General features: G+C 36.8%; 2 protein-coding genes across 4 annotated transcripts; both read left to right on the top strand.

Annotated features, from left to right (window-relative positions):
• The first annotated feature begins 4,612 nt into the window (after positions 1–4,612).
• LOC110450771 lies at positions 4,613–10,116 on the top strand. Its single transcript, XM_021498476.1, has 2 exons — positions 4,613–4,722; positions 7,558–10,116. The coding sequence occupies exons 1-2, from the start codon at positions 4,715–4,717 to the stop codon at positions 9,626–9,628; spliced, it is 2,079 nt and encodes a 692-aa protein (XP_021354151.1). The 5' UTR covers positions 4,613–4,714; the 3' UTR covers positions 9,629–10,116.
• Positions 10,117–16,895: 6,779 nt separating this feature from the next.
• Positions 16,896–23,929, top strand: LOC110450756. Of its 3 annotated transcripts, XM_021498445.1 has the most exons (3): positions 16,896–17,041; positions 20,088–20,181; positions 22,858–23,929. In XM_021498445.1, the coding sequence occupies exons 1-3, from the start codon at positions 17,029–17,031 to the stop codon at positions 23,825–23,827; spliced, it is 1,077 nt and encodes a 358-aa protein (XP_021354120.1). In that variant the 5' UTR covers positions 16,896–17,028; the 3' UTR covers positions 23,828–23,929. The 3 variants fall into 3 exon arrangements, with proteins under 3 accessions (XP_021354120.1, XP_021354121.1, XP_021354122.1); XM_021498446.1 differs by lacking the exon at positions 20,088–20,181; XM_021498447.1 differs by lacking the exons at positions 16,896–17,041; positions 20,088–20,181 and adding an exon at positions 18,224–18,329.
• Positions 23,930–24,247: the final 318 nt, after the last annotated feature.

Below are 24,247 nucleotides of genomic sequence, written 5' to 3'. Positions count from 1 at the left end.
TTCCTCTACGATACTCTAATGTTAGAGTATCGTAGAGGAACGGGAATTTGGATCTGATTTTAATTAGTTTGATACTGTTGTGTCATGCATTTGTTTTTGAAGGGTTTTTTTAAACTATTTTTTGAAACCACTTATTTTTTTAAAGAAACTCTGATTATGATTTCTGTCTAGACTTCCATGCTAATTTTAGAATGGTAACAAAATTATAAATTATGATATTTTTTTGGTTGTGATATATTTATGAATTCTTTAAAAAAAAAATGGATGAGTAATAAAAATAAGAGCACTTATATCTGAAATCTGTCTGTCTTTGTTTAGACAAAAGTTTGTCCAGAAAATATTTTCTAAAGCACAATTGTAGTGTTTGATTTGCTGTTCAGAATGCCATTTATATTTTGATGTCTTTTATATATACTAGAGTTATGTCCCTTTTTGTGTAAAAAAGCATGTACGAAAATTAAACTCTCAACAAAAAAGTCCAGCAGATTTTAATGAAACTAGACACATTTGATGAGTTCCTTATAATTATGCACTGATAAATTGTTTCTCATTGTGAACGTTTCTTGGCCAAACAGACTATATATTAGCCTTGTCTAATTGGGGTCTAAACAGACTACTAATAAGTTTTGCCTAAAAATGGAGTCCAGAAAAACTATAAATTAGCCTTGACTTACCATGGAGTCTAAACAGACTATTAAGTAGTCTTGACTTAAAATGAAGTCTAAACAGACTATTGATTAGCCTTGACTTACAATGAAGTCTAAACAGACTATTGATTAGTCTTGACTTAAAATTCTTCTTATCAACAATTTTCACAAATGTGTGCAAATTGCTTATTTGGGTGAAGGGTCCTGGATCATTGTTTTCATTATGTGAAAGTATTTTTTTAAGTGTTTTGCTGAAAAATATTGATATTATATATACACTGGAGTTTATTCACACTTTGAAAAGTTGATATTAGGGGATGCCTTTAATGTCAATGCACTTGTGGCAGATTTTTATTGTGCATAGGGATACAACCACTTTCTAGATGATTTATGCAAGTGGTAATTTCCTTTTGGCTCAACTGTTTGTGTGGCAGACTGGGGACCAGCATGGTTGCCTGGTTTGTTTGTGTGACAGACTGGGGACCAGCATGGGTCCCTGGTTTGTTTATGTGTCAGACTGGAGACCAGCAAGGGTCCCTGGTTTGTTTGTGTGACAGACTGGGGACCAGCAAGGGTCCCTGGTTTGTTTGTTAGGCAGACTGGGGACCAGCAAGGGTGCCTGGTTTGTTTGTTAGGCAGACTTGGGACCAGCAAGGGTCCCTGGTTTGTTTGTGTGGTAGACTGGAGACCAGCAAGGGTCCCTGGTTTGTTTGTGTGGCAGACTTGGGACCAGCAAGGGTCCCTGGTTTGTTTGTGTAGCAGATTGGAGACCAGCAAGGGTCCCTGGTTTGTTTGTGTGGCAGACTTAGGACCAGCAAGGATGCCTGGTTTGTTTGTGTGGCAGACTGGGGACCAGCAAGGGTGCCTGGTAAGTTTGTGCGGCAGACTGAGGACCAGGAAGGGTCCCTGGTTTGTTAATGTGGCAGACTGGAGACCAGCAAGGGTCCCTGGTTTCTTTGTGTAACAGATTGGAGACTAGCAAGGGTGCCTGGATTGTTTGCGTGGCGGGCTGAGGACCAGCAAGGGTCCCTGGTTTCTTTGTGTAGCAGATTGGAGCCCAGCAAGGGTCCCTGGTTAGTTTGTGTGGCATATTGGAGACCAAAAAGGGTCCCTGATTTGTTTGTGTGGCAGACTGGGGACGAGCAAGGGTCCCTCGTTTGTAAGTGTGGCAGACTGGAGACCAGCACGGGTCCCTGGTGAGAGCCCACTCTCTTTCCTGTTACAAATGGTGTCTGTTGCCCTCCTTGTGTTGACAGGGAAGTTGAAATAGGGTTGTTAGGGTGTTCAATCATGAACACATTTCAAAGAGAAGGGTCCAGGAAGTTTGGTAAATTTAAATTGTACAAATGATGACTGTCACCTTCTCGCTTAACATTGAAGGAAATTTCCCTTACGCTCAATCGGAAGATAGTGGCAGAGTGGAAAGCTGAGGTCACTGGAGTCACTCAGGTGATTGAGGTCACTGGGGTCACTCAGGTGACTGAGGTCACTTGGGTCAATCAAGTTACTGGGGTCACTGGTGTTTTCCTTGATGGAAGCACACTACCCTCTTTCCTGTTATACACTTTTAATATGCATTGTAAGCCTCTCACAATGTATGATGGGATATTGGAGAGGGATTGATTGTAATCTTTAATAAAATGTTATATCTAAATGAAACTGGTGTACTTCAAAAAGACAAATTTACATTAAAGGTAACTGTTGACTTGTTATTGAATGTTGTTTTGTTTCAGACAAATGGTTTAGATAGACATGTATGTTAATTTAACAAATTTATTTGTTTTAACCTTCATGGAAGTCATTATTAAAATAAATAAAATCACACATTTTTAGAATTGTTTTTAGGTCAACTCACCGAAGGAGCAAATCAAGCTTGCGCCATGGTGCAACGTCTGTCATCAACTTGTTTTCTTTAAACAACTTATTCTCCATAACCATTAGGCATAGGGTGATGATATTTGGCCAACTTTCAAGGTCACATGGTAAAATGTATTAAAATAGTTAAATTTGAAAACCATCTGAAGTTGATGATATTTGGCCTTAAATCTCATTAAAAGTATGATTACAAATAAGGTCCAATGGATACAGCCAGTCCCCAGAGGTAATCGTGGTATTGTATGTGTAATCAAATTTTCATTGCAGAGAACGAAATTGGGCGTAACCCCTGAAGTATCAATGGACAAACACCACAATACGCCATACGCTCTTCCTGGTCCTTTCGACCAGATGAGTTTAATATATCTTCATGTGTACAGTAATGGTTGTTCCAAAACCTGTAAGAAGCACTCAAAAAACTTACAGAGAATATTTCAGTCTCTAAAGCGTAACATTCTAGTGCCTAGTTTATAAACTGTTTTTTTTTCTCTGCATTTTTCGCTTAAGCTTATAGATCACTAGGATGTTTGCAAAGATACGTACAATGTATTAGATTATTACATTAGAGACTGACGTATACAATGTATTAGAATATTAAATTAGAGACTGAAGTATACAATGTTTTAGAATATTACATTAGAGACTGAAGTATACAATGAATTAGAATATTACATTAGAGACTGAGGTATACAATGTTTTAGAATATTACATTACAGACTGAAGTATACAATGTATTATAGTATTACATTAGAGACTGAAGTATACAATTTATTATAATATTACACTAGAGACTGAAATATACAATGTATTAGAATATTACAGTAGAGACTGAAGTATACAATATATTAGAATATTACATTAGAGACTGAAGTATACAATGTATTAGAATATAACGTTAGAGACTGAAGTATACAATGTATTATAATATTACATTAGAGACTGAAGTATACAATGTAACCAAACTCTTTGTAGGTTTAAGTCTGTGCAGGTTAAAACAGTCAGATAAAATCTCAGTACTATCAGGTGTACCTTAAGGAACCTGTTTAGGCCCCATCATTTGACGACCCACCCAAATACATAAAACGCAGCATTGTAAGAGGACATACACGTAGCAGGAAAATGGGCACAAGACTGGCGTCATCCTCAATGTTCCAGGAGTTACACTTGCTTTCCTTCTCTGTAACCCCTGGAATATGTCATAACAAAAATCGATGGTTCAGTGTGCACCAACTTGCGAATGATGCAAGAAGACTAGTTTGAACGGTTGATATACACAAAAATAATATCGCAGCCGCGTAACGGTAAAATACACTGGCTTCGAAGTCGGGTGTCGTCCCTTTGTAATCTTTTAAGGGATATGTATGAAACTAAATAACACTTTACTCCAACGTCCTACCGACCAAATATAGAAAGCCTTTATATTTTCTTATCAAAACGGAAATTTTCAAAGCCTTAACACATTCGATCTGGTCATTCAAATATTATCGTCAAAGCATCGTGGTCAATATTTCAACACATTTTACTCCTGTGAAACTATGTCAGGGTCATTAATGTGAACAAACTTGTTAACTTGGCATCTCCTTATGCTAATAGACAAATATTACTTTCCTATCATTATTAATTATTTAGAAAAAAATCCATTTCAAAAAAAAAAATCCATCTTTGAAATGTTTAAATATTGTGACTAATAGCCTTAGGGTTAGCCTTAGACCTCTTAGTAAATCAGATGTCATATGAAGATTTAAAAAATTGAGCTGTAGGATTTTGAAAAATTGAATATTAGGTTTTTGAAAAAGGATCAGTGTCTTTAAGGCTTTGATATGATCTAAGCATATACATGTTCATATATCATTTATCAAATTGCCGTTTTCTAGCCAACTTACAATAAGATCAGAAAATGTTCAGGGCTATATTTTGTTCAACATCCCCGATGCAGTCATTCACAAGGAAATATTACAATTTTCCACTTAACTTCTCGTAAGTCCTTGTCCCGGGTTTAATCATAATTTTTAAAAAACAAATACTTCCTTATGGTATTTTCCGAATCTCTGAAATTGAATCGGTACAGTTGACTGTAAAAGAACTGCAGTTTACATAGATCTTCAGAGATGGCCTGACGCATTTAGACACTCCTTGGAGATCAGCCTAGGCATTCTGCATTTTTAAAATAGCTGTTGCCTTGACCAAATGAAATGGACAGGTATGATTTCTATTCATTTTTTAAAATCATGATTAGGTCAAAAATCTATTAACCAATTAAGTCTTTAATCAAGATGAAAATTATTCCATTTTCTATTGTGATGTTGTTCATATATATATATTAACTCATCGTATATATTAAACTTCATCATATATGTATTAATTCATCTTATATCTATTTATTCATCTTATATTCATCTTATATCTATTTATTCATCATATTTGTATTATTTCATCATATATGTATTATTTCATCTTACATTGCATGTGTATCAATTCACGAGATATGTATATTTTCATTTTATCAGATATATATTAATTGATCAAACACAATGTATATGTATTAATTAGGGCTTTTCACCAACGGGTGAAAAAAAGACCAATTGTATTTGATCTGTTTATTCTTCTTCTTCTTCTTCTTCTTCTTCTTCTTCTTCCTCTCTTTAAGATCTTGAGACCGACTTTCCTTCTAAATAGTTATAGGCATGAACATGATATTTTGCCAGGTTGTAGGTAATAGTTTGGAGATGTCATGGCCAAATTTTCAAGTTGATCAAAAATTCAATATGGTCGCCATGGCCTATAAAGTGATTTGTTTACCTATTTAGCTCACATGGCCATGCCATGGCAAAGCGTCCGTTGTCCGTCGTCCGTCGTCCATCAACTTTTTCCTTTAAAACGTTACTAGTCCTTAAAGGCTCAGAGGATTTTGACCAAATTTGGCCTGAAGCATCATTGGCCACAGGGTTCTAAGTTTTGTATAAACGGAGGGTAAGGTCCTCCTGGGGGCAGAGGGGCGGGGCCAAATAGGTAAATCTTTAAAAATCCGCTACTTCTCAACCAATAGAAGGATTTTGACCAAATTTGTTCCAGAGCATCTTTGGACAAAGCAGCCTCAAGTTTGTATAAACAGAGGGTGTGGCCCCTCTGGGGGCAGAGGGGGGGGACCCAATTGGGGGAAATACAGGTATTGTTTTCTCCTACTACACAAGTGAAGGGATTTAAACCAAATGCAGTCTGAAGCATACTTAGGGACAAAAGAATCAATTTTGTATAAACTGAGGTGTCTGGATCCCTTCTTTAGGGCAGATGGATGGGGCCTATTATGGGAAATAGAGGAAAACATTAAAGATCCTTCTCCTTCTGTAGCGATGAAGGGATTTTATCTTTTGGCAAAGGGAATTTAATATCTATAAGTGGAAGATGTGCCCCCAATGTACATTATGTACTGATAGAGTGTGGTCGGGGCTAAATTTGACCCATGTCATGTACAGAGGAAAAAAGGTCAAGTTTCAATTCTCGCCATGGGGTCAAAGGTCACCTATTTTTAAAACTTTTCATTTTTCAGTTGTTTTTTTGCAAAAATTCTATTTGTAATCGATAGTAAATGGCTATTTGATCAATTTGATATATTTATTGTTTCTGAAACATTTCCCGTTAACGTCATATGACGTGTTCATTATTGACTTTGATCTTTTTGAAAAGCTGACAATATTTTAAGAAACTTCAACGATCTTCTTCTCCAAATCTGCCATTACCATATTAACCACAATTGGAACATGTTTTCTTCTGGATGCCCTTACGAACTTATGTTACTTTTTGGAGCAATTGATATTCTGAGATGGCCGCCACAAACTCTGATTTGTTAACAGCCTATACCGATATATTTCGTTAACGATATTAAGCACGAGATTGATTTTTGTATATCATATAATAATAAGCGAGGGCAAACTTTTTCTCTCATATTATTTTAGCAAAAAAGTCAACTTCCGGTTTACGCTAGGGGTCAAAGTTCAAATGCAAAATGCACTATATTGGATATCAAATTTAAATAAAACACTTCTTCTTAAGTTCTACGAGGTGTAGAGTTTTGATATTTANTGAATTTAACTCATTCATCCCTACATATTTGCATATTTACGTCTCCACAACAATAAATTATGATGTAACAATCAGCTTTGGACTGGGACGAGTCGATTGCAACTCAGAATAAAACATAGATTACAAATTCTGATAACCTTTTTCTCAAATACATTATTGATAGGATAGGAGAAAATGCATTGAAGTTAATGCCGAAACATCTTAACCCTCGGGATGAGATTGTTGAATGTATAACCCTCTACTTGAGGCAAGCTTCGGGTTAGACAATGAATAATATCATAGGCCATATGTTTCTTTTACCCTGGACAGCTGTATCCTTGTCGCCCCATTCATAACAATTTTATGACGCAACGTCAACAATGCATAACGCCACATCATCAATACACTGAGCCTGGATTGTTAACGTTGCATTATGTATATGACAAGGTCAACAGGGCAAGAGAAAAATCTGTCGCCCCCTTAAGGTGAGATGGGGAATCTGAACCTTCGGATAAAGATTTTAAGCTGCCAAATCACTCGGCAAGCCTCGTGTTTAGAAACTTAAGAATATTCCCCTCGGTTCGAGATTCCCATATCTCAACCCTAAGGTGGTATAGGTTTTGTTATTCTTCACAATGCAGAAGCGAGAGGCAAAACGTATTGTCTCTTCTTCATTTATTTTTTCCTAAAGAACAAGGGATTCAATGTAGAGCTCGACGTATCTTTGTATATCACTAGTATGCAATACATTTGCAATGCACATCTTTTCCCCAAAAGTAATCTATCGTCATGTACGTGTTAATAAATCTTGAACAGTACTACGTCAATAAATCAAATAGGTCATTGTGACTTATATTTCCGCATATACTGATTCATCACACTATATTCCAGTTAATCAAATGGGGATATACACAATCAATTGTATGAATTTTTGTTTTTGTTCTGCTTTATAAATTATATTCTTTTGTTTTTGCAGACTTCGCCGACATACAGCAATAGAGGGTCCTCCGTGGGATATTGAAAATATTTCTGTGTTGATCTCAAGATTGATTGAAAGGAATATGATGGGGACAGAGGAGGACATTCGATTCAGGAGGAGAGCAGTGCTTATAAAAGCACGAATATATAACACTCCCAGCAATGCGTTTAAAAAGCTGCTCTGCGGAAGTCAAAGTGAAGGACTTTACCTGCGTGGTTCAGATTTTGACTTCATGTTTGTACACAATGATGTGGTGGCCTTGTATCCTGGACAAATTGTTCCTCCAGAAGACGCACACAAGACTGTGCTGTATGTGAAAGAGTCTGACTGCCGACCTGGATATGTGGCCTTACAATTAGGTCATATTGGACAAAAATGTGATATCTATCTATTTAATTCACTTGTTCCAGTTGGACATGTTATATTTGTCTCTAGTGACATGTACAGAGAACAAATTGTCAACCAACGAACAACGCAAACAGGATTTCGTCATGTATCTAATGGTCCAAGCTGTTCAACTGGAGATGTGGATCATGTCAGATGCTTTCACTTTAACAGTTGGCCAAGGGAGGCTAACCAATGGATGACACGTCCTCGTCTGTATGGATGGCCAACACAAGTATTGATTGACAGAGTTGTACAGAGTGGTTGCCATCTTGTCCCAGTAGGGGACAAATGTTCCGAAGACACGCTATTACAGTGGCGGATATCGTTTGCGTCAGCGGAGAGACTATTAGTTCACTCTTTTAGTCACATACAAATGAAAACTTACTGTTTCCTGAAATATTTCTTAAAACAAATGAAAGATACATTACGAGATATCATTGGGAAAGAAGATGATGATATTTTGTGTTCTTATCATTTAAAAACACTTTTGTTTATTTCAGTGGAACACTCAAATCCAAAACTCTGGCAAGAACAAAATCTGTTTTATTGTTTCTGGTTTTGCTTCAACATTCTGATCTCTTGTGTTAAAGTAGGACACTTTCCAAACTACTTCATCCCTACCAACAACATGTTCCAGAGAAAGGTTCATGGAGAAAATCAACAAAAACTATTTCACATGCTGAACGTGTTTCATACAGAGAAGTTACTTTGCCTTTCACATACATCTAGGACATTCAGTGAGGTTAGTATGCTGGAAACTGTTTCTAATTTTGAAATACAAACCGAACTAAATCGAACACAAACTGTACAAGAAATGGAATACAGACGGGATATGAATATTAAACGAACGCTGGAGATAAATAAGCTTTCCTTCGGGGATTGCACACCTCTGACAATTACAAGATCAATTAATTTACAAATGAAATCTGTTTCGGAGCTAGATGAATTAGTCGCTTTTGCGACTACTGTTGGTATAGTATCCACGGCAGCAAAGAGAGAAATCCATCAAGACCTTGTCGCAGGGTCTACCAACAACAAGACCAGGTACCGTACCTTGAGGAAGTGTCAACACCGACTGACACTATGTGCTTCAATGGGTACATACCTGCTGGACTTGGCAACTCTGCACTTCCTCACAGGTAATTACTTGAAAGCCCAAGAGATGTGTGGACGCATAACTTCACAGCCATCGTATTTCGCCCATACTGGTATATTATTACCACAAAATCAAGCAGAAATATATAAGCAGCAATACTGTGGGAAAGGATACACCTCAATTCATAAACTGAATAAAATATTCACAGATGATATCCATCTGCGAAAAGATATTATACACCTACCCCATCTCCGCCCGGAGATATCAAGAAGCCGATCTGGTGTGTGGATTCCGCCACTACCGTATGCTGCGTTCTTGTCTTTCATGAGCTGCAATGAGCTCAAGGACAGAATAGGATGTGACGTATCACTACGAAACCTGATACAGGTCAAGTACGATGACCTTCAAGGAGGACATAGCCATTGGATAGTGTATACACTGCTGGGACTATGCTACCAGACGTTTGGGGACTATCCCAGGGCCATCCGTGCTTACTGGGACTCAGCTCAAACAAAGACAGAGTATCATGAGCAAAATCCTGCACTGGAGAGGATCGCAGCTATACAGAGATTTAACACTGAGTAAACAATTGTTTCTAGACTCTGGTATATTGTTTCTAGTCTACTTTTATAATATCCAAGTAAAATAATGATTGAATAAGAAACATTTGTGAAGGGAAAGTGAAACCGAGAAACAAGAGCTGTATATAAGAGGCATTTCTTTTCACGATTTTCCTAAAACTGTATGACAGCACACCACTAGCTAAAATATATGACTCGATGCCATTTTAGTTCCTCAGAAGTCGAATGAAAATTTGAATAAATTTGACACCTTTGACCTTAAATTTCTGTCAAAACAACTTTTAACAAACTCTGCAGCACAACATTTCAGCAAACTGTTGGTCAAGTTTATTGTCAGTATGCCTTTACGTTCTTTAGTTTGGGTGTTTTAACAAATTTGAACCCTGTAAACTTGAATATGGGTCAAGGTCATTTCTTTTCAAAATGTATATGGCACTACGTTTCAGCAAGATGTAAGCCATCTATCAATGACTCAAAGCATTATTATCAATAAGAAGAATCTATATGAGTTGGTGTTGTTTGTTTTTTTACATATATTTCCCCTGTGACCTTTAATATAGGTTAATATTACTTCTTTTCTCAAACTTTGTAGCACTTATTGCAAGCAAGCCACTAACTATACATAACGAATCCAGGCCTTTTGGTGTTGCAGATCATACAGTTCAAGTGTTTAGCATATTTGACCATAGTGGCATTGAATATAGGTCAAGGTCATTTCTCTTCACGAATTTTTTAGTACTCTTTTTAGCAAGCTACTGGAAACATACAAACTTTATGGTTTTTGATTCTTTAGACAAAGCTATTTCAACAGATTCCTAATTACATGCACGATAGGCTTCGCAATGCTAGCAAGCAAATAGCGATTTATCATGACTCTGGACCGTTTGGTTCATTTTTGATAACCCATGCCGCCAAGCTCTTGGCATTGTTCATGAAATGCACCACCGGGACAATCTACACAGTAAAGCTAGACATTCAAAATGTAGTGATGACTGGGCTCTATACCGAGCTTGTAGAAACCGTGTATTGGTGAAGATAAGACAAGCCAAGGCTGATTGTTTAGAAAGGCTATTACCCAAAACTCTCATAGTTCTAAAGATGTTTGGGGGAAAAAGAGTTTTTACCTAGTAAAAAAACAAGTTATACAATTAAACGTGATGTTGAGGGTAAAACTGTTTCAGAAAAAAAACTTGATATTGCAAACACTTTTAATGACTTTTTCTGAAATATTGGTACTGAGATTGGGGAGGAATTCGATGACAGTTTACCTGAGGTTGAAACGTTGGAAACTGAAAACCAATATGCAATACCAAAAATTACATCTGAGTTTATTTACAAGTGTTGATGGTATGTCGGCAAAGTTATTGAAAAGTGCCGGTCCTTCAATTCTGTCACCAATTTTGTTTGTTCAATAAGGCAATAACTGAAGGTGTATTCCCCACTGAGTGTAACAAGTCCAAGGTCGCTCCCTTTTTTAAAGCTGGTGACCCCACTTCTGTCAATAAATATAGGCCTGTGGCGGTATTATCGGGTCTATTAAAAATATTATACATGACACTTTCTATGATTTTTAACAAGAAACAAACTAAAAAGTGACTGTCAGTTTACTTTTAGACCACATCATTCTACTGAAGCAACACTTCTAAGTTTTGTTGATAAATGGCTTAAAGACATAGATCAATACTATCTCACGTGTGTCCTCTCTATTGATCTTCTTAAAACCTTTGATACGGTAAATCATAAGGTTGTAAGTTTCGGAAATATTTTGTCCAACTTTCAACCAATAATTATTGGTGTCCCGCAGGGCTCAATTTCGGGACCATTGATGTCAATATTAAATATAAATGATTATTCTAAGTGTCTGAAGCATGCATCAGATATCATGTATGCAGGACGTCAGAAATAAGATTGTTAAAGTGTTGGAAGAAAAAATGACACAAGATTTAATGTAGTGATCTTGTAGTTAAGATTGATGATTTTACCATTGAAACTGTTAACCGGGCCAAACTTCTAAGCGTTTTTAAAGATAATTGTTTATCATTATCATGGAAAGAACATGTGCAATATGTATGTAAAAAGTTGTCAAAAAGGTTTCATGTCTAATGAAATTCTTCTGAAGGTATACAACAGTATTGTGTTTTCGCATTTTATCTATTGTTCGTCGGTGTTGAGAACTCCAAATAATAAGATATATATTAATAATATTTTTAAACTGCAGAAAAGAGCTGTAAGAATTTTACTCAATGTTAGAAATATCTTAACTCCTACTTGTTCTCTGTATGAAATCCTAGGATGGATGCCTGCGTCTGACTTTTATGATTTTAGAATACAAAATTTTAAAGTGTGATATTCCAGGTGTTTTACGCAATATTCTTTCTTATGTAAATGAGGTCTCTGCTAGATCTTCAATGACATCATTTTCAGAGAAACTGTATGTACCTTTAGCTAGAACAAACTATTTTAAGAGATCTTTTACATAATGCTCTGTATTTTGGAATGGAATAAACAGCAGTGTTAGAAATTCATGCAGAGAGAATTATAATGTGATACTTGATTCAAATAGCTTTTACAGCCTGTTATATTTAATTGTGTGATTATTATAAATTATTATTATATAAACATGTTGTACATATACGTTAATGCATGGCCATATTGTAAATAAGACTTGTCTAAATTATGTCACCCTGGGACAAACATTACCCTTGAGAGTATGGTGTTCTTGAAAAAGCTGTTGGAGTGTTAAACAGATTTGAACCCTGTGACCTTAAACAAAGGTCAAGGTCATTTCTTTTCACATTTTAGCATTCATAGCCGGCAAGATACTGGCCAAATATAGTGAGTTGCGTCTCTGGATCAAGGTCAAGTTAAATTTTGTTCGCATCCTTCGTAGAACTACATGACATGAAGTTACTGGAGAAATATCATGACTCCAGGCCTTTTGGCTCCTCCCTAAGAAAAAAGAAGTTTGAGCGTTTAACTATTCAATTGTCCCCTACTGGCCCCATTTAGACACATATATTGATTTCCTTTGCAAACTTTGTAGTATCAAAATCATCCGACGGCTGGTTCGTTACAAGAAGATTTGATGAGATACCTTAAACCTTATTCACATGTATGAATCCTCATCACATAATGATATTTCCTACCAAACTTGGTTGTGATTGACCTGGTTGTTCTTGAACAAAAAGAGGTTTACGGACAGCATTAGCTCCTTTGAGCCAGGTGAGATTACAAGCTTACTGCTTAGTTATTGACCTACCGTCAACCGTAGGAGTCACGGTAGTCTAGTGGTAGGACACCGGGCTGGTGACCGAATGGTTGCGGATTCGAGTCACGGCACGGCACTGTGTTGTATCTTTGACCAAGATGCTTTACTCCGCTTGAGTACGTGATTGAGCAGTGCTAGAATTGTTGAATGCTAGCTGTAAGCGCCGAAATGGCAGCACCGGCTGTATGCTCCCCCAGGGAGTTGAGAAAGATATTGTCTGGTTGCAAAGGCCCTATAACCACGGATACTAATTCGTGAACCGCTTTGAGACGACCTACGAACTAATATAAAGCGGTATATAAGAACCTCGAATTATTTTTATTATTATAACGTAAATGCTTACTTCTAAGCTCGTTTTCATGAAACCTTTCTTATACTCAATCATGGATTTTGTACTCAAATCGACTCTCTGATAATGCCCTTAAATCACGTGACATGTTCACAGAAATCAAATGTAAAGTGATTGAGAATTTTGGAATTTTCATTAATTTACCACGAGAACAAAAAATTGGGCTGAAGCACAGAATTTGTGAGTATGAGAACTGTTTCATGAATAATGGGCCCGTCTGCATGCAACTGTTCTCATGCTCAAACAACAATAAAAAAAAGTTTTATTTAAACATTGAAAACAATATTAAGCTTTATGTCTCTGCGAGCTTTTTCCAAATTGAAAATTAATTCATAACTGAAACGAGAAATTAGCTTTGAGCACAAAAAAAAACATGCTTGAGCATGAAACGGTTTCATGAATACGGGCCCAGATCCTGATCATTTATCACATGTCTGAGTTAACGCCAAATGTTAATTTGCATTCATTATTATATCTACAAGATTAGTGTATTCTGTTAATATTGTTGAACCTTCTTTAGACATTCATCTTTTTAATTCAGCACGCAATAAAAACAATAACACTTTTCAGTAAAAACGAGTGCAGTGTCTTGTATGTAGAAATGGTTTTTTATCCAAACAAATACCTTATGGTGATCAAATTCGACATTAATCATTATCGATGACGAAGGGTACCCTTACCACTACCAAAAACTGTAACTACACACTGGAAACTGTTCATTGCAGAACTTAAAAAATATATATTTGAAGATGAAATAAACAAAATACAATCAACAAACAGAGTTTCAAGACTGTGGACCAGCAACGGTCCCTGGTTTGTTTGTGTACAAGATTGGAGACCAGCAATGGTCCCTGGTTAGTTTGTGTAGCAGATAAGAGACGAGCAAGGGTCCCTGGTTTATTTGTGTGGCAGACTGGGGACGAGCAAGGGTCCCTGGTTTGTTTGTGTGGCAGACTGGAGACGAGCAGGTTAATGGTCCCTGGTGGGTGCCCACTCTCTTTCCTGTTACAAATGGTGTCTGCAGCCATCCCTGTGTTGACAGGGAAGTTGAAATAGGGTTGTTGTGGTGTTCAGTTATAAACACATTTCAAAGAGAAGGGGCATGGAAGTTTGGTAAATTTAAATTGTACATATGATGACTGTCACCTTCTAGCTTAACATTGGAGGGAATTTCCCTTAAGCTCAATCGCAAGATAGTAGAAGAGTGGAAAGCTGAGGTCACTGGGGCCAGTCAGGTGACTGAGGTGACTGAAGCCAATCATGTTACTGGGGTCACTGGTGTTTTCCTTGATGGAAGCACACTACTCTCTTTCCTGTAATACACTTTCAATATGCATTGAAAGCGTCTCACAATGTATGATGGGATATTGGAGAGTGATTGATTATAATATTTGATAAAGTGTTATATCTTAATGAAACTGTTGTACTTCAAAAAGACAAATTTACATTTAAGGTAACTGTTGGCTTGTTATTGAATGTTGTTTTGTTTCAGACAAATGGTTTAGATAGACATGTATGTTAATTTAACAAATTTAATTGTTTCAACCTTCATGGAAGTCATTATTAAAATAAATAAAATCACACATTTTTAAAATTGTTTTTAGGTCACCTCACCGAAGGGGCAAATGAAGCTTGCGCCTTGGTGCAACGTGTGTCATCAACTTGTTTTCTTTAAACAATTTATTCTCCATAACCATTAGGCATAGGGTGATGATATTTGGCCAACTTTCAAGGTCACAGGGTCAAATGTATTAAAATAGTTAAATTTGAAAACCATCTGAAGTTGATGATATTTGGCCTTAAATCTCATTAACAGTATGGTTACAAATAAGGTCCAATGGATACAGTCAGTCCCCAGAGGTAATCGTGGTATCATATGTGTATTCAAATTTTCATTGCAGAGAGCAAAATTGGGTGTAATTCCTTTAGTACCTATCGATGGACAAACACCACAATACACCATACGCTCTTCTTGGTCCTTTCGACCAGGTGAGTTTAATATATCTTCGTGTTTACAGTCATGGTTGTTCCAAAACTTGTAAGAAGCACTAAAAAAAAGAGAATATTTCAGTTTCTATAACGTATCATTCTAGTGCCCAATCTTAATTTATAAACTGGGATTTTTTCTCTGCATTTTTCGCTTTATGCTTAAAGCTGGGATGTTTGTAAAGACACGTACAATGTATAAGATTATTACAAAAGAGACTGAAGTATACAATGTATTAGAATATTACATTAGAGACTGAAGTAAACAAAGTATTATAACATTACATTACAGACTGAAGTATACAATGTATTAGAATATTACATTAGAAACTGAATAATACAATGTATTAGAATATTACATTAGAGACTGAAGTATATAATGTATTAGAATATTACATTAGAGACTGAAGTATACAATGTATTAGAATATTACATTAGAGACTGAAGAATACAATTTATTAGAATATTACATTAGAGGCTGAAATATACAATGTAACCAAAATCTTTGTAGGTTTAAGTATGTGCAGGTTAAAACAGTCAGACAAAATCTCAGTACCATCAGGTGTACCTTAAGGAACCTGTTTAGGCCCCATCATTTAACGACCCACCCAAATACATAAAACACAGCACCCTTGACTTTTGAAGACGTCAAGTTTATAAACAAAACATTCAAAATAACAGGGCGATTTTGTAAGAGGACATACACGTAGCAGGAAAATGGGCACAAGACTGGCTTCATCCTCAATGTTCCAGGAGTTACTCTTACTTCCCTTCTCTGCAACCCCAGGAATATGTCATAACAAAAATCGATGGTTCAGTGTGCACCACCTTGCGGATGAGACAAGAAGACTAGTTTGATCCGTTGATATACACCAAAAGAATATCGCAGCCGCGTAATAGTAAAATACACTAGCTTCGAAGTCGGGTGTCATCCCTTTGTAATCTTTTAAAGGATATGTATCAAACTCAATAGCACTTTACTCGAACGTCCTACCGACCAAATATAGAAAGCCTTTATATTTTGAATATCAAATAGGAAATTGTCTAAGCCTTAACACATTCGATCTCTGGTTATTCAAATATTATCGTTAAAGCATCGTGGTCAATATTTCAACACTTTTTACCCCTGTAAAACTAGGCCAGGGTCTTAAATGTGAACAAACTTGTTAACTTGGCATGCTAATAAACAAATATTACCTCCTATTATATTTAATTATTTAGAAAAAAAAATCAATCTTTGAAATGTTTCAATATTGTGACTAATAGCCAAATTCCATCACCTTAGACCTCTTTGTAATTCAGATGTTATTTGAAGATTTAAAAAGTTGAACGGTAGGATTTTGAAAAATTGAATATTAGGTTTTTGAAAAAGGATCAGTGTCGTTAAGGCCTTGATATGATCTTAGCATATACATGTTCATATTTCATTTATCTAATTGCCGTTTTCTAGCCAACTTACAATAATATCAGAAAATGTTCAGGGCTATATTTTGATCAACATCCCCCGATGCAGTCATTCGAAGGAAATATTACAATTTTCCACTTAACTTCTCCACTTAAGTCCTTGCCCCGGGTTTAATCATCATTTCGAGTACTTTGTTTTACTGCGAACACATGTATATCTATCAAAACAAATACTTCCTTATGGTATTTTCCGAATCTCTGAAATTGAATCAGTACATAGGACTGTAAAAGAACTGCAGTTTATAAAGATCTTCAGATATGGCCAGACGCATTTTAACACTCCTTGGAAATCAGCCTAGGCATTCTGCATTTTTGAAATAGTTGTTGCCTTGACCAAATGAAATGGACAGGTATGATTTCTATTCATTTTTTTTTTAAATCATGATAAGGTCAAAAATCTATTAACCAATTAAGTCTTTAATCAATATGAAAATGATTCCACTTTCTAATGTGTTGTTGTTCATATATATATATTAGCTCATCGTATATATTTTAATTCATCATATATGTATTAATTCATCTTATATCTGTTTATTCATCATATTTGTATTATTTCATCAGGTATGTATCAATTCATCAGATATGTATATTTTCATTTTATCAGATATATAATGTATTACTTCCTTTTATGTCTATTAACTCGTCATATATTTATGAATTTATCATGTATGCATAAATTCATCTCATATCAATGAATTATTCATATATCTGTTGAATCATCAAATATATATACTGTTTCATCAAAAAGGATCACTTTAAGGAAAATGTATTTGATTACTTACGGTCTTTGTAATATAGTACATTATGAAAACCTTTGTAGTTCCTCATAGGAGTTCACAAATTTGATCCATGTGGCCTTGAAACTGGGTCAATATCAATTATTTGAATACACGTTTTTAAACAAACATGATAGCCCTTTATCCCAGCTAGTTTAAGGACAAATATCAACAGTCTACAGCTCTTATTTAATTCAAAAGTTATTTTATGAATATTGATACACAGTTGAATCATTAGACATTAAAAACGAGTCGAGGTATTTTATTTGAAAAAACATAATAACCTTTCATAACAGCATTGGTAATGTCACTAAAGATTTTAATCATTTGAACCCTATGACCTTGAAAAAGGGTCAAAATCGTTACGGCGTTGATCTCAGCGTTCAAATGGTCAAACGTCATCCACATTATGCCTCTCTGATATTAGGGGGGGGGGGTTCTTTACAGGATTTGGAAAGCTCTTTAGGCCAGGTGACCTTAAAAGTCGACGTTGCACGGACGGAGAAAGGATTGATGACGAACCTCCCCCTCTCCCCTTTCCCCAAAGAGGTCTCCTAACAGGGAAGTATTTCAATTTTCCACGAAACCTCTCCTTTATGGTGGAAATTACTTTCCCTGTGTCTGATCATCAGATCCCGTGTACTTCGTTGTACTGCGAACACATTTATATTTAATAATACAAATACTTCCTTATGGTATTTTCCGAATCTCTGAAATTGAACCAGTACAGTTGACTATAAAAGAACTGTAGTTTACATAGATCTTCAGTGATGGCCAGACACATTTGAACACTTCTTGGAAATCGGCCTAGGCATTCTACCTTATGAAATAGTTTGCTTTCTTGACCAAATGAAATGGACAGGTATGATTTTTATTCATTTTTAGCTTACCTAGTCCAAAGGACCGTGGTGAGCTTATGCCGTACCGCTGTGTCGGTCGTCTGTCCGTCAACTTTTCATTTAAAACGCTACTAGTCCTTAACAGCTTTATGGATTTTGAAATCTGGCCTGGAGCATCCTTAGCCAAAAGGGATTAAATATTGTATAAATGGAGGGTGTGACCCCTCTGGTTGCAGAGGAGCTGGACCCAAGAGGGGGATTTGATGCTTAAATCTTTAAAATCCTTCTTCTTCTGTACCATTAGAGGGGCTTTATCCAAATTTAGCGTGGCGCACCCATGGGTTAAGGGGACTAAATGTGTATTGACAGAAAGGCGTGGCTTCTCTGAGTGCGGAGGGGCAGGGCCAAATAGGGGAATTTGATGTTTAAATTTTCAAAATCCTTCTCCTTCTGTACTACTGGAGGGATTTTATCAAAATTTGGCCTTGAGCATTCTTTGGCCAAATGGACTACATTTTATATATAAGGAGGGTTTGGCCCCTCTGGGTGCAGAGGGAGGGGCCGAATAGGGGAATTTGAGGTTTAATATTTACTTCAAAATCCTTCTTCTTCTGTACTATTAGAGGGATTTTATCCAAATTTGGCCTGAAGCAACCTTTTGCAAACGTGAATTAATTGCGTATAAAAGGAGAGTGTTGCCCTGATGGGCAGGGCTTAATAGGGGAATTTAAGGTTTATATTAATTGATCAAACACAATGTTTATGTATTAATTAGGGCTTTAACGGGTGACAAGACCTATTTGTATTTGTTCTGTTTATTCTTCTTCTTCTTCTTCTTCTTCTTCTTCTTCTTCTTCTTCTTCTTCTTCTTCTTCTTCTTCTTCCTCTCCTCAAGATCTTGAGACCAACTTTCCTTCTAAATAGTTATAGGCACGAACATGATATTTTGCCAGGTTGTAGGTAATAGTTTGGAGATGTCATGGCCAAATTTTCAAGTTGATCAAAAATTCAATATGGTCGCCATGGCCTATAAAGTGATTTGTTTACCTATTTAGCTCACATGGCCATGCCATGGCAAAGCGTCCGTTGTCCGTCCTCCGTCGTTCATCAACTTTTTCCTTTAAAACGTTACTAGTTTTTAACGGCTCAGAGGATTTTGACCAAATTTGGCCTGGAGCATCATTGGCCACAGGGTTCTAAGTTTTGTATAAACGGAGGGTAAGGTCCTCCTGGGGGCAGGGACGGGGCCAAATAGGTAAATCTATAAAAAATCTTCTACTTCTCAACCAATAGAAGGATTTTGATTAAATTTGTTCCAGAGCATCTTTGGACAAAAGAGCCTCAAGTTTGTATAATCAGAGGGTGTGGCTCCTCTGGGGTCAGAGGTGTGGGGCCAAATAGGGGGAAATAGAGGATTTTTTCTCACCTACAATACAAGTGAAGGGATTTAAACCAAATGCAGTCTGAAGCATGCTTAGGGACAAAAGAATCAATTTTGAATAAAATGAGTTGTGTGGGCCCCTTCTTTAGGGCAGATGGATGGGGCCCATGAGGGGAAATAGAGGAAAACATTATAGATCCTTCTCCTTTTGTACCGATGAAGGGATTTTGACCAAATTTGGTCTGGAGCATCATTTGCCAAAGGATTCTCAGTTTCATATAAACAGATGGTTTGGCCCCCTTGGCGCAGAGGGGCGGGCCAAATAGGGGGAAAATAGGGAAATCTGTAAAAATCTTCCTCTTCTCAACAAATTAAAGGATTTTGACCAAATTTGTTCTAGGGCATCTTTGGACAAAGGAGCCTCAAGTTTACATAAAAGGAGGGTGCGGCCCCTCTGGGGGCAGAGGTGTGGGACCCAATTGGGGGAAATACAGGTATTGTTTTCTCCTACTACACAAGTGAAGGGATTTAAACCAAATGCAGTCTGAAGCATACTTGTTTTAGAGCATCTGTTGGCAAAGGGAATTTAATATATATAAGTGGAAGATGTGCCCCCAATGTACATTAATGTACTGATAGAGTGTTTATTATTGACTTTGATCTTTTTGAAAAGCTGACAATATTTTAAGAAACTTCAAAGATCTTCTTCTACAAATCTGCCATTACCATATTAACCACAATTGGTACATGTTTTCTTCTGGATGCCCTTACGAAATTATGTTACTTTTTGGAGCAATTGATATTCTGAGATGGCCGCCACAAACTCTGATTTGTTAACAGCCTATACCGATATATTTCGTTAACGATATCTTTTTTTGTTTGTTTGTTTGTTTGATTTTGTTTAACGTCCTATTAACAGCTAAGGTCATTTAAGGACGGCCTCCCCTGTGTGCAAGATGCATGCGTGTAGTGTATGTGTGTGTATTTTGGGAGGCTGCGATATGTTCGTGTTTGTCTCCTTGTGATAGCGCGGAACTGATGCCGACTTTATAGTGCTACCTCACTGAGACATACTGCCGAAGACACCCAGCAGGACGCCCCACCCGGTCACATTATACTGACAACGGGCGAACCAGTCGTCCCACTCCTAATTTGCTGAGCGTTAAGCAGGAGTAGACACTACCATTTTTAAAGACTTTGGTATGTCTTGGCCAGGGGACAGAACCCAAAACCTTCCTCACAGGGGCGAACGCTCAACAAATGGCCAAAAGTGAGGCATTGTCAAGGGAGACATTAGGAAGATATCAAGCACGAGATTGATTTTTGTATATCATTTAATAAGAAGCAAGGGCAAACTTTTTCTCTCATATTATTTTAGCAAAAAATGTCAACTTCCGGTTTACGCTAGGGGTCAAAGTTCAAATGCAAAATGCGCTATATTGGATATCAAATTTAAATAAAACATTTCTTAAGCTCTACGAGGTGTAGAGTTTTGAATTTTAATATATTAGATGCTGAGATGTCCAGCTATCAGGTGTGAAAAAATGGTTGACCTTGATCAACTATGAAGGTCACAAAGGTCAAATCCCCCCACCCCCACCCACCCCACACACACACACACACACCCACACACACACAATCAGATATGTATGAATTTAACTCATTCATCCCTACATATTTAAACTGGACTTGCCCAGACTTTGATTCGGAAAGGTTCCAATGTGATATTAGGGGTGAGTGGGTTAAGTAAAAACTCAGTTGATATACTAATGTCACTGTTACGGGGAACATAATACATTACGTCAGGGATTAACCCCCATAGGACGTTAAACAATACTAAACCAAACAAACAAACCTTTGGTTGAATTTCCGTATCACCCTCCTCTACATTTAATGTATGACTCTTTTTCTCCCAAATTCTTTTCAAGAGTTAATGAAATTTGACAATGAAAGAGCAAAACGAAGTATGGAATACCAAAAATGAATTTAAAAACTCAAATGTAAAATGTGTAAAATAAAAATTAAAACAGTTGGCAAAAGCTTCATATAAGGTTGTTTGATAATTGCTTATTTTCGTGAGGCGATATCAGATGCCGACTGTGTGTTGGCGGTATATATTCTACTGCTGACCAAAACATCTTAATTGTCTCCCGTATTACCTGTTTACGATTTCTCTCTCAACCCAAAGGGCATGGAGTCTCTGTCAGTCCATACATATATAGAGGATATGCGGAAAGAAACGATAAGATTTCGTCTCCACAACAATAAATTATGATGTAACAATCAGCTTTGGACTGGGACGAGTCGATTGCAACTCAGAATAAAACATAAATTACAAATTCTGATAACCTTTTTCTCAAATACAGTATTGATAGGATAGGAGAAAATGCATTGAGGTTATTGCCGAAACATCTTAACCCTCGGGATGAGATTGTTGAATGTCTAACCCTCTACTTGAAGCAAGCCTCTGGTTAGAAATGAATAATAGCATAGGCCATATGTTTTTTTTTTACCCTGGACAGCTGTATCCTTGTCGCCCCATTCATAACAATTTTATGACGCAGCGTCAACAATGCACAACGCCACATCATCAATACATTGAGCCTGGGTTGTTAACGTTGCATTACAAATATGACAGGGTCAACAGAGCTAGAGAAAAAAGTCTGTCGCCCCCTTAAGGGGGAGATTGGGAATCTGAATCTTCGGATAAAGATTTTAAGCTGCCAAATCACTCGGCAAGCCTCGTGTTTAGAAACTTAAGAATATTCCCCTCGGTTCGGGATTCCCATATCTCAACCCTAAGGTGGTATAGGTTTTGTTATTCTTCACAATGCAGAAGCGAGAGGCAGAAAGTATTTTCCCATCTTCATTTATTATTTCCTGTAGAACAAGGGATTCAATGTAGAGCTCGACGTATCTTTGTATGTCACTAGTATGCAATACATTTGCAATGCACATCTTTTCCCCAAAAGTAATCTATCGTCATGTACGTGTTAATAAATATTGAACAGTACAACGTCAATAAATCAAATAGGCCATTGTGACTTATATTTCCGCATAAACTGATTCATCACAGTATGCTTCAGTTAATCAAATGGGAATATACATGTTCAATTGTATGAATTTTTGCTTTTGTGTTGCTTTATAAATTATATTCTTTTGTTTTGCAGACTTCGCCGACATATAGCAATAGAGGGTCCTCCGTGGGATATTGAAAATATTTCTGTGTTGATCTCAAGATTGATTGAAAGGAATATGATGGGGACAGAGGAGGACATTCGATTCAGGAGGAGAGCATTACTTATACGTGAATGCATAATTAACACTACCAGCAGTGATTGTAATATACTGATGTGCGGAAGTCAAAGTGAAGGACTTTACATGCTTGGTTCAGATTATGACTTCATGTATGTAATCAATAATGTGGTGGCCTTGTATCTTGGACAGATTGTTCCTCCAGAAGACGCACACAAGACTGTGCTGTATGTGAGAGAGTCTGACTGCCGACCTGGATATGTGACCTTACAGTTCAATCATATTGGACCAATTAGGGATATCCCTCTATGTAATTCACTTGTACCAGTTGGAAATGTTATATTTGTCTCTAGTGACATGTACAGAGAACAAATTGTCAACCAACGAACAACGCAAACAGGAATTCGTCATGTATCTAATGGTCCAAGCTGTTCAGTTGAAGATTTTGATTTTGTCCATTGCTTTCACTTTAACAGTTGGCCAAGGGAGGCTTACCAATGGGTGACACGTCCACGCCTGTATGGATGGCCAACACAAGCATTGATTGACAAAATTGTACAAAGTGGTTCTCATCTTGTCCCAGTAGGGGACAAATGTTCCGAAGACACGCTTTTACAGTGGCGGATATCGTTTGCGTCAGCGGAGATACTATTAGTTCACTCTTTTAGTCACATACAAATGAAAACGTACTGTTTCCTGAAATATTTCTTAAAACAAATGAAAGATACACTTCGAGATATCATTGGGAAAGAAGATGATGATATTTTGTGTTCTTATCATTTACATAAGTATTGCAGTGGAACACTCAAATCCGAAGCTCTGGCAAGAACAAAATCTGTTTTATTGTTTCTGGTTTTGCTTCAACATTCTGATCTCTTGTGTTAAAGTAGGACACTTTCCAAAGTACTTCATCCCTACCAATAACATGTTCCAGAGAAAGGTTCATGGAGAAAATCAACAAAAACTATTACACATGCTGAACATATTTCATTCAGAGAAGTTACTTTGCCTTTTACATACATCTAGGCAATTCAGTGAGGTTAGTATGCTGAAACTTGTTTGTAATTTTGAAATACAAACCGAACTAAATCGTACACAAACTGTACAAGAAATGGAGTACAAACAGGATATGAATATTAAACGAACGCTGGAGAGAACGGTGCTTTCCTCCATGTTTTGCACACCTCTGTCAATTACAAGATCAATTAATGTACAAATGAAATCTGTTTCGGAGCTAGATGAAGTAACCGCTTTTGCGACTACTGTAGATATAGTATCGAAGGCAACGAAAAGAGAAGTCCATCA

Source organism: Mizuhopecten yessoensis, unplaced genomic scaffold (genome assembly GCF_002113885.1).
Source record: "Mizuhopecten yessoensis strain PY_sf001 unplaced genomic scaffold, ASM211388v2 scaffold5503, whole genome shotgun sequence".
Lineage (NCBI taxonomy): Eukaryota > Metazoa > Mollusca > Bivalvia > Pectinida > Pectinidae > Mizuhopecten > Mizuhopecten yessoensis.
The sequence above is the reverse complement of the archived record's forward strand: the minus strand, read 5'-3'. Positions and strand labels throughout refer to the sequence as shown.

What these genes read in the sequence shown, in the direction of transcription:
- LOC110450756 (XM_021498445.1), top strand. An exon ending in CCCAATTGGGGGAAATACAG is followed by an intron (nt 20,182 to 22,857) that starts GTATTGTTTTCT and finishes TTTGTTTTGCAG; the next exon opens with ACTTCGCCGACATATAGCAA.